The sequence below is a fragment of the Artibeus jamaicensis genome, unplaced genomic scaffold (genome assembly GCF_021234435.1).
Source record: "Artibeus jamaicensis isolate MK-2021 breed Jamaican fruit bat unplaced genomic scaffold, CSHL_Jam_final scaffold_1964, whole genome shotgun sequence".
Classification (NCBI taxonomy): Eukaryota; Metazoa; Chordata; class Mammalia; order Chiroptera; family Phyllostomidae; genus Artibeus; species Artibeus jamaicensis.
The window spans coordinates 8,993,076-9,003,941 of record NW_026522030.1 but is presented as its reverse complement, the minus strand read 5'-3'; the positions used below and the strand labels follow the sequence as shown (position 1 = coordinate 9,003,941).

The following is a 10,866-nucleotide window of genomic DNA, read 5'->3' as shown; positions in this document are numbered from 1 at the left end:
TGGATGCCTTCCTCAGGAAGCCAAACTCCAATCAGGAGTTTTGAGAAGGGAAGGGTAGTTCGGGAGCCACCACGGTGTGGCCACATGAGCCCTGGAGAGGAAGGGCTGCAGTTCCAGTTTGGCAACGGTGCAATAGTGAGCAAGTCTCTTCATTTTTCTTTGGTTCTGCCTTCTCGCTGACATAATCCGTTGTTTCATTATGCTCCCGCCTCATCCGAGAGAGGATTTAAGGCAGAGAAGATGTCCAAGTTTCTCTGGCACTAACATTCACTAACTCTAAACTTTTCCAAGTTTCCTTCTGGAACAAATGTGTGGATGACTCTATAACCCAGAACATCTCACAACTATGAAACACAAATACAGAAAATAATACTAAATGCAAACTGGGATCTACCGCTGCCCATAGCCAATCACTGTGTACATGCACGAGGAGGGGCCCCCCCCAAAAAAAATCTGGAATTATCTGCTGAAGGGCAGGCCACTTGTAGTGAAGGCTTCCCCTGCTCGGTGCGTGTTCTAGGAACCCATCTGCATCAGTGTGCTGGCTGGCGCTGTTATGAGAGGCTGTGTTCAGCTTCAGTGAAATTTTTTTTGGAAAACTCTTTCAATGCATTTGCCCATTTCACGATGGGTGATTTGCGAGAGTACCTGCCTACACACACCACACTGAGTGTTCCACGGTTTTTAACCAAAACCAGCAGGACCCCCGTATCCCACCCTCCCTATTCATCTGATCTTCCCCCAAACAACATTTTTTTTTGGCTTCCTGGATGAAAAAAGCCCTCAAAGGGAAACATTTTGCTGATATAAAAGAGGTGAAACAAATAAACAGCAAAAGGCATCAAAATCGACAAGTTCAAGCACTGTTTTGAGCAGTGAAAAAAAATATCTTAGTAGGTGTATTGCACCAAGTGGGGTGTACTTTGAAGGTGACTGAAGTTTAAACAGGTAAGAATAATGCACGATTTTTTATAAATTAATTCCCAGTCATTTGGGTCCCCCTCCTAGCTCACAACTGTACAATTACAGAGCCAAGGGTCCAGCCACTGATTTCAGGGAGGTACATGGTCTTGAATTCCCCTGGGGAGTCCTGCCAGGGGCGCAGCCTCGTCAACCCCAGGCACCTGGTCAGAGACTTTCACGTGTTTGATGCAATGGTATTTTGCTCAGCAGTTTTTTAATAGCATCTTTGACTTCCTTGTTTCTCAAACTGTAAATTATGGGGTTCAACATAGGGGTAAGCACACCATAGAGCAAAGAGATGATTTTATCTACTTCTTGGGAGCGGGACGACGAAGGCTTCAGGTACATGGAGAGGGCAGCCCCGTAATACAAGATCACCACGGTCAAGTGGGCACCACAGGTAGAAAAAGCTTTGCTTCTTCCCTCTGCTGAGCTGATTCTCAGGATAGTGGACAGGATGAAGACGTACGAGATGCAAATAAAGAGCATCGGAATGGGCAGGAGGAGCACACTCACCACCAGCAGGGTCATGTCCATGAGCAGTGAACTTGCGCAGGCTAACTTCAGCACCGCCAGGATCTCACACGTGAAGTGATCAATGAGATTCCTACAGAGGGGGAGCCGCAGAGCAAGGCTGGTTTCCAGCAGGGCGGTCAGACAGCCTGTCACCCAGGAGACGGTGGCCATCTGTGCACAAACCTGCCTGCTCATGATGATGGGGTACCTCAGTGGGTTGCAAATGGCCACATAACGGTCATACGCCATCACAGCCAGGAGCACACACTCCGTGGAGCCCATGGCAAGGGACAGATACATCTGCACAGCACACCCGGAAAAGACGATGGTTTTCTGGGGTGAGAGCAAATTCACCAGCAAAGTGGGAATAGAAGCAGATGTGTAACAAATATCCATGAAAGAGAGATTTCCAAGGAAAAAGTACATGGGGGTTTGAAGGCGTGAATCTAGAATAGTGATTAAAATGAGAGTGCTGTTGCCCAAGAGGGTCACCAGATACATTACAAGGCTGAAGTTGAAGAGAACAATCTCCAACGTGGGGTATCTTGAAAAACCCTTCAAGAAAAAAAAGCTCCAAATGGTGAGGTTTTCTCCTGGCATTTTCTTTCCTTCACTGGTAGTTACTCTAGGCTTATTCTCTTCCTTACATGTGAGAACTTAAAGAGATGGGTAAAGTATAATGTTTACTTAGTTAGGAAAACACTTGCAAACTTATTTTCACTACTATAAGCATGATTTTATCACAAAAATATCACAGGATAGTGTCTCTCTTGTTCCAAGAACAATATGATCTACATAAAAAGTAGATTCTTCCATGACAAAATTTAGAAAAGAGTGATATTGAAAATAAAAATAAACATTTAATATTTAATCTCAGCTCATAATCCTATGCTGGACACGCAGTAGGTTTTCAGTCAAGATTTTAAAGTACTGAATGATGAAAAATATGAATGAACATTGAATAAATTATTGAGCACAAGTTAGAAAAGTAAGCCAGGGAAGTGAGGAAAAGAAAGTACATTTGTACAACAAAAGCCAGTAATGATCTTCACTGGAAGAAGAGGAGGAACACTGAAAGCAACAAATACATGAATTTTAAGCCAACAACTATGAAGTTCTGGGTCTAAATTAATGATCCTTTCCAACTAACAGCTCAAAAGTCTACAGACTTCCCCCAATACATGACGAGGCTGTTTGAAGCCTTGTAGGTACCCATTTTGATCATATTTAAGTGCCAGTTTACAAGTCACACAAAATAACCCACCTCATTTAAACACGGATACTCCCACCATACAGTTCTATTCTTTACTGACATCCATACTTTTATGAGAGTGTAAATAGGTCTAAAATTTTTGCCTAGGTAAAACTCTAATTGTACATTATAATTCACAAAGACCCAGGAAATGTAGAAATGAAACTATCTAAATTATCTTAAAACCTCTTTGAAAAGAAGATGAAAGATCATCTCATTATATACAAGACATTGAAGGTTTTATTTTTTTTATATTTCACATTTTAAGAAAAAAATTATTAGAACTTGCCAAGCTTCTGCACTGACATTGCTGGTTAGCAGCTTCGATCTTTTTCCTTACCCCACTAGTTCTTTCCGCTTAGTTTCAAATATTCTTAAAATTCCCTTCCCTGCCAGGCTACAATGCAAACTGCCATCTTCTGTTTGCTCTTTCTTTTGTAGATCAATTCCTCAATTGCATGGTTTATCTTAACACTTCAGTCTTTACTTTCTCATCGCGGACCTTCTTCCCCAGTTTCTCAGTTTCAATCAGTGTTATCATTTCTCTCCCACGTCTCCATCTTTTCAAGGCAGCACAGATGGTGATGGTAGAAATAATAATGTTGCAGGCAGCATCTTACATCATGCCTCTATAAAGGGACATAATATTTTTCAAATAGTTTTCATTATATTGTATTACATAATCATCTTTGACTGCTCTTCTACTGTATCTTAAATCTAGCCTGCTAGCAAATCCTTTCATTTTTTGGTTTGTTTTAGTCATCTGTCCCCAAGCAGTTTACAGCTCAGGTCCAAACACCACCAGTAACACTGAATCCCCCGTTTGGTATTCCAGGGAATACTGGTCATTATTACTTTCCTCTGTGGTACTTGGACATGCAGTTTTTGCTTTTCCTCCTAAGAACTCCATTTTCCCTACCTCACAGTAGTTCGTTCTTATTCATTAGTTAGATTATTTCTTAGGAATTTCACTGCCCAATTTTCTATTTAACAAATTCTCTACAAAAACATTAAAATAGTGTAAGAAAATATTTTATAGAATATCAAAATTTTTGAGCTACTCTTAAGACTAACAAACAAAACACTTAAAAAAAAAGAATGGAAAATCAGCTCATTGCCTGGGACTTGATATTTTCTGTTGTTTACAAATAGTAGCCAAGAAAAATTGGTCCTCTCACCTGAATTCTTTGTCACCAATTCCAAATATTGTTTTATGATGTACTTTATAAAGTTAGCTAATTGCAAGAAAAAAATAAATTCATCCATGTTAAAAATGTTAAATGTATTACAGAAAAATCAGCAGCGCAACTCATTTCTTTCCGAAGTATTGATTGTTACCTCCATAACTAAAAATGCAAAGGATAGAAACTGAAATACTATGTGAATTTAAACCCTCTGTTGTTTGGGGGAATATATATTGTCCCTGAACAATTTAAAAGTTCAGCAGCTATATATTACAGAGGTTTGGAAGTTCAGATCCTTCAGGGATAATGTCCCAAAGATCCAATTATATCAAACTTTTAAAAGTTGAGACAGAGAGTGAACCATAGTTACCCCAAAATAATTTCAAAGAACTTGTAAAAACCAAGTCTTCTATTCCACACTCTCCATCCTAGCTACATCAAGATTTTTCCTTTGAATGATTACATTGTAGAAAATTAAATGGTATATAAAGGAAAAAAAATATCCCTAGATTTCTAAAATATATATCTTTTTCATTTTTGAAACTATTCCCTAGTTCTCAGACATTAAGAACAGTTATTTTTCAAACCACAACTAGTGAAAATTTACTCTTTAAACTAACAAATGATCAGAAATTTCATTCAGCATGCATCTATCAAGAGGACCTTAAAGCAATGAATACTCAGCAGCAATGGACACACCTGGCACCCAGATATTGGTTTCTAAACACAATTCTCAACCACAAGAAAACCCCGCTCCTTCAGGAAATGACGGCTACCAAAGCTGGAGACAGAACAGCACAAGATTACCTTGGAGTACCTTACCACACGAGAATGTAAGGAAATACGCAAAGAACAACAGGGGTATTTCAAAAGGCCATAGATGCCCCCTTAATCGAGCTCCCATTGGCCAAATCTGGGACTGATTATTTTGAACATCAAAATAAATAATGGTAAAATTGGGTTATAATCCATAGAATAAAATAAGAACGCATGAGTTCTTGGAAGGAAGAAAGGGAGGAAGAAATGAAGGCAGGCAGGAAGGTAAGTTGGTTCTACCTTAGAGTAGGATGCCAAAAATAAATATAGAAGAATGATGTAGTTAAAATTAATCAAGGTTAAAGGTTGTTGTAGTAATAGATTATCATAGATAAAGTGTTATAGTAACAAAAGCATCGCAGTTGTCACAGGTAAAAAGCTGGATTAGAAACAGGATATTTACATTGTGTGGAAGTATCGCACCACAAACTACTTACTGATTTCCAAAACAAGACAATAAGTGGGAAGACCTGGAAGAGAACCACCGTAGCATCACCAAGAAAGGCACAAATTGACTCCACATGCCTCCTGGTATAAAGCACTGAAATGGTATCACTTCTGTGGTGTTCCCATCAAAAATACATAACCTGAATCTGATCATGAGAGCAAACCAGACAAGATTAAGTTGAGGAATATTGTGCAAAATAACCAGCCCAGGTGGCTCAGTGGATTGAGCGCTGGACTGCAAAGCAAAGGGTTGCTGGTTCGATTCCCAATCAGGGCACATTGCCTGGATTACAGGCCAGGTCCCCAGTTGGGTGGGGCGTGTGAAAGGCAACCAAGTGATGTATCTCTCACACTGCTGTTTCTCTCCCTCTTTCTCCCTCCCTTCCCCTCTCTAAAATAAATAAATAAAGTCTTTTAAACTATATAAGGGTTTGAAACATTGAGAGACAGAAGACTGAAGCAGGTTTTAGGAAGAGAGGGAAAAGCCCACAAATTTTAGGGACTAGAAGGATACAGAGAAACTAGCCAATGAGAAATACCCAGTAGCAGGGAAGGCTGAGGAGCCACAAAACAGTAGTATCTTGTATTGAATTTCAGGTCGTTGGCTGGTCCTAGCCAGTCTCTACACCACTACTGCTCCCCCAAATTCACTTAAAATCATATAAACACAACACAGTGGAGCTATGGGTAGTAGAGGTACAGGAGGAGCTACCAGAAGGAAAACTTGTGGATGCAAGGCAGTTAAGGTGATCTATCGAATCACGAGCTGACCACTTGGCTAACTGAGCAGATGCTTCAGTGGTCACGTACAATCAAGAATTGAGAATTCGCAGAATTAGTGCAGGAAGTCACTGAGAAAGAAAAGAGCAACCACAAACTCTAGAATGAAAGGGGAGTATGATTTCCAGAGTTGCCACAAAAAATTATGACATGCAAAAAAACAGGAAAGTGTGGCCCATATTTAATGATAAAAGGGTCGCTCCATCAAGACATGACAACTATAAATATGACCTAAAAAACAGAGCCCCAAAATACTGGACATAGAAACTGACAGAATTAGAGGGAGAAATAGACGATTCAACAATAATAGCTGAGGACGTTAATACTCTCAATAATTGGCAGGACTACAGTGTTACCAACAAGGATGTAGAAGGCTGAACCACCACCGTCCATCAGCTAGACTTAACACCATCATGGAACTTCCTGGCTGGCTGCACACAAGTGCGTGCATTGTCAAGTACACGTAGAACGTTAGCTGACTCTGCACCACCATGAGTGTTCACTGCAGTGTTTGGGTCCCTTCCCTCCACAGTGTGCTTGTGAGATCCATGTTGACGTGTGTGACTGCAGTTTGTTCACTTTTTATTGCTGTATGATTGTCTACTTTATGGTAACACTTTCTCTACTGTTCTGTTGCAACATCTGAATTCTCCATTTTTTGGCTGTTTCAAAGCTAACGCTGTACTTCTTTCAATACATGTGAAGTGCACATTCCCCTTGAGCGTATATGTAGGAGTGATAGAGCACATCTGTCGCCTTCAGTAGATAGTGCTACACGATTCCCCAGCCCGGGAGGAATACTTCGCTACTGTAAGGAACATCAGCTTCCTGGTGCTACATGACAAAGGAACCAAAACTTAGTGCCTTAAAACAACAGCTCTTTTCTTACATCCCATGGATGTCTGGTTCAGTAATTCAGACTGTTTAAGGGTGATGTTCGTTGAAGATGTGTAGTATGAGCTTGACAAGAATTTTTGAATTAGAGATTTTTTTTCCTTTAGGCAGGGGTTGGTGTGACCTGGGGTCAGAACAAATAGGCTGATTGTTTTTTTAGATTTAAAAGGCTCAGTAAAATTAATGAAAAGGCTGGATACACTGTGACTAAATATTCTCTAGAATTTGATTCAAAGAGAAAGTTATTTTAGCAGGGAATTTAGAGTCTAATATTAGGAGTTTCATATGAAAAGAATACCTACAAGCCCTCAGATTTTATACATTTCTCGATGGAATGAATGCAAAGGGCCCGTGAAGGCTCCTCCCCAGAGGACCAGAAAGATCCCGCACACACACTGGAATCCATGGTGAACAAGCAGAGACAGCTAAGACTGGCAGGCTACTGGGCTTTCTTCGGTTTTTAAAGTGTAAGTACTAGTCAACACCTCAGAAGCGAAAGTATTTTTCTAGAAAATTGTTACAAATTAATGCACTACTTCAGAAGAACTGGTCATGCAACCTTTATTCACCACTTCACGTCCTCTTGGATTTTCCTTTCAAATAAGACTATCACATGGTTAACTAGCTGAGTACATATTGCAGAGGATTCTATGAAGACTTTGCATATAAAATACAAAAATCTGTTACATATACATCCATTCACAGTAGTTTGTACAACGAGTGTCAAAATAACGCCCCGCCCTGGAGGAGCAGCGTGGCCGGATGGCAGCAGCGGCAGGCAGTGTTCACACAGTGCGCTTGCCACTGGAGCACAGACCAACATCACATCTGTTTTTCTTTTTCTTCTTAGTAAACACACAAGTGAAGACGGAAGGGGGAAGCAGTGGGGATTCGGTGGCAGTCAGGTTTCACTGTGAGGGTAAACTGTATCACAGGCAGACACACTGGTGATTATAAAGTGGACGCAAACATGGAAGAAACAGCTGCTTTTGATCGCCAAAAAGACAATTTCAGACTACTTTGATTTGACTGATAGTCAAACCCCAGGTACCTCCTTTCCATGTATCAGTAAGTTTATGAAGCCGTCTCTAGTGTACATATTCCAGGAATGAGGAATTTAGTAATTAGACTCTCGACCAGCTGCTTGTATGACAAGTAGCACTGAATACTTCTGGGGAGGGGGGAGAATCATTAAGATCTGTTGCAGATAACTTAGGACGATGAAGGCAAAAGACAGAAACATGCACAGTCTTCATCCATTTGTTCGCCAGTATCGACTCTCCACAATTACAACTCTGCTTTAACCCTTTTCAATAGATGTGCACACACGCACACACACAGGCCGCACCGGGAGGCCATGGTGCAGCATCCCTCGTGCAAATGACCTGGCTGGTCCAGATGAAGGCATTAGGTGTACAAATTAGGTATGTACTCAGACAGCGCAAGGAAATTAATTCAGTAGCTCTAAGCACTAAGGTTCGGGTATCTTAGCACCTCTCTCAGCACCATGGGAAATTCCCAATATTAAATAACAAGAAGTTTAAAAAGCATAAAATTTGATGAGGCCTATGCATTTCACATGGGCCAAGAGCACAGTTCTCGTCCTCACACTTAGTTCCTGGCAATACCTGACCTGCCCTCGGTTCTTGCCCAGGAAGAACACCCCAGACACTGAAAATGAGAGTCCAAGAGCACGTCATGGGTCAGGGAGTGCTGATGGGGAAAACGCTGTGAGGCCATAAGCTTTCTGAAAAACACCCAAAGTGGATTTTTCCCTCAAGCAGAAGCCATTCTCAAGTGGAAGTCCACAACAGGTTCCTTAGAACTCATGATGCTAAGAAAGCAGTTATTATTTAGTATCAGCTAAGAGGATGTTTTGGTAATAAACACTTAAATATTCATTTGTAAACGCCTTCCCCAATCAGAAGCAACCCCGGATGTGGCACACACTGCCACGATTCGGTACCACTGGGGCAGTGTCTTCAAACTTAGAACAGCAACACGTCAGTGAGTCAGGGCACAGGTTCAGTGAGCACCGAAAACGGTGGGGTGCGGGAGGGTCAAAGCGTACCACACGGTTAAGAGTCTGAATTACTTCACAAAATGTTTATTTCAATTAATGATTTTATATTTTCACTCTCTCACACACACTCACTGTTCTGGGTCGTGTGAAAAATCATTTTTACTATGAGTCACAGTCAAGGACATGTGAAATACATGGCTCAACAGAGACCACCAGAAATACTGACCATGGGGGTTTCGGCCCGGTGTCGATGTCGGTGAGGGGCCAATATTGAGTGTAAACCAAGTTGGTGCCTAAAATTCAAGGTAAACTACAATGTTCTCGGTTTACCTTAAACACTCAGTCAGAGTCGTTTTTCCCCTCACCCTCTGTTCTCAGGCAGGGGCATATACATACAAGGAAAGGCAGAAACCCGACCTGTAATTATTTACTGAGTGGTATCGTGCTTTTCCCAGATGGTACATTAAAATGCTTTCCCTTCTATCCCCAAACCGTACTATTAACATGGAAGTGGGTATAAAACTGTAAGTTGTTTTTCTGGTTTTGAGAATAGGAATGGTCTAAATCAAAACAGTCATGATTTCAGAGTTGGTTGGGGTTTTGCAAAATAAGCAACCGCAGACAGACAGAAGGGGCACTCGGGTCCTGATCTACCCGTACCTGCCCATGAACGGACCATCGGAATGAGCCCACAGAGCCTGAATTCTCCCCACGACTTGTAAAGAAAGATGTTAGACAATTACTTTCTAAAAACTGACCATCTAAACAAACGACAAAACTATGCTCAGCTTCTGAATTTCAAGAACCCAGTGATGTCACTGGGTTCTTGAACCGTTCCGTGCCAGTTCAAGGCCGGCTGGGCATACCTCATGGTGGGAATTTCTCCGGTGGGCCAGGGCCAGTCACCCAACACCTGGACTCTGGCTTCGGGAAAAGGAGCTGCGTCATCTATGTAGCGTATTTCTTCAGGCGGAAAGCAAGGGGGTTAAATATAGGGAGGCACAGACGCCCTTCCCTAAATAACGTCCTTTAATTGAGACACAGTTCTAAGAGTTTGATCCAGCTTGCTCTACAACTTTGTCTATTCCTTTAATAACAGCTTTAATCATCGATACCTATTTCCATCTGTTTTACTTACAACCACCTCTCAGACATTCGTGTTCCACGAAGCTCACTCAGCCCACAAAATTTAAAAACATCAAATAAAATAAAGCTAATAAGGAACAAAATTTAAGGCATTTTTTTTTATTATTTCAGCCAAGGAATGATGCATGCTACAGATTAATCTTTACTTTTCCCCCTTGGTTTTCCAAAGAACACCACCATCTCAACCCCAATAAACATGGCACTTGTTTGCTTCTTCCCCTTCTAATTTACTCCAGATTTTCAAGTGTTTTCTTCAGCAGTGATGCTTTCTCCTGTAGTTCAGGTCTGCTGTCTGTCTCCATAGTCGCTAAAGACTCAATCAGGAGTACTCTGCATTCGGATGTCAAACTTTCCCATTGTTTAGATTCTAAATGAGAAGAGAAAGAAGAAAAAAAGATTCTTCGTAGAACAAGCAAGCAAAAAACCCGAACGTCTTTCTGCTTTTCCTCCGTACATCGTATTCCCAAAACAAACGCACAGCAACCCCTTGGTAACAATCCAGTATACAACTATCACAGGTTCGACAGTCGTCTGAACCCTAATCACTGGCAACAACCCGAGAGCACATCAGTAGGTCTCATTCTCTGTCCCCAGGAGGGATGCCACTGCGAAGTGGGAAGTAGGAAGGCAAGGCACGCGGTGACGATAAAGCCAAGTGGACAACACTAAAAGCGTCTTCGAGTATTCGGTAAAAAATAAAATGAAAAAATCTTGAATAAATTTTCTAATTACAAAGTGAGTTTCAACACATGGCATTTTATTACTCCTTTCTTTCAGGGAAGAATCAGAGAAACTCAGCAATTAAAGATCCTGTATCTTGTTGCTGAGGTTCAGCCACTTTCCAG

General features: G+C 41.2%; 2 protein-coding genes across 4 annotated transcripts in view; both read right to left on the bottom strand.

Annotated features, from left to right (window-relative positions):
• Positions 1–1,128: 1,128 nt before the first annotated feature.
• LOC119054726 (olfactory receptor 2K2) lies at positions 1,129–2,160 on the bottom strand. The gene has a single exon (XM_037152760.2). The coding sequence runs from the start codon at positions 2,077–2,079 to the stop codon at positions 1,129–1,131; it is 951 nt and encodes a 316-aa protein (XP_037008655.2). The 5' UTR covers positions 2,080–2,160.
• Positions 2,161–10,104: 7,944 nt separating this feature from the next.
• The window catches only part of ECPAS (Ecm29 proteasome adaptor and scaffold), a 97,507-nt gene continuing 96,745 nt past the window's right edge, over positions 10,105–10,866 (bottom strand). For all 3 annotated transcript variants that reach the window (XM_053656098.1, XM_053656099.1, XM_053656100.1), the window contains one exon: positions 10,105–10,388. In XM_053656098.1, coding sequence (XP_053512073.1) covers positions 10,249–10,388 — 140 coding nt within the window. In that variant the 3' untranslated portion in view covers positions 10,105–10,248. The remainder of the gene's footprint in view (positions 10,389–10,866) is intronic.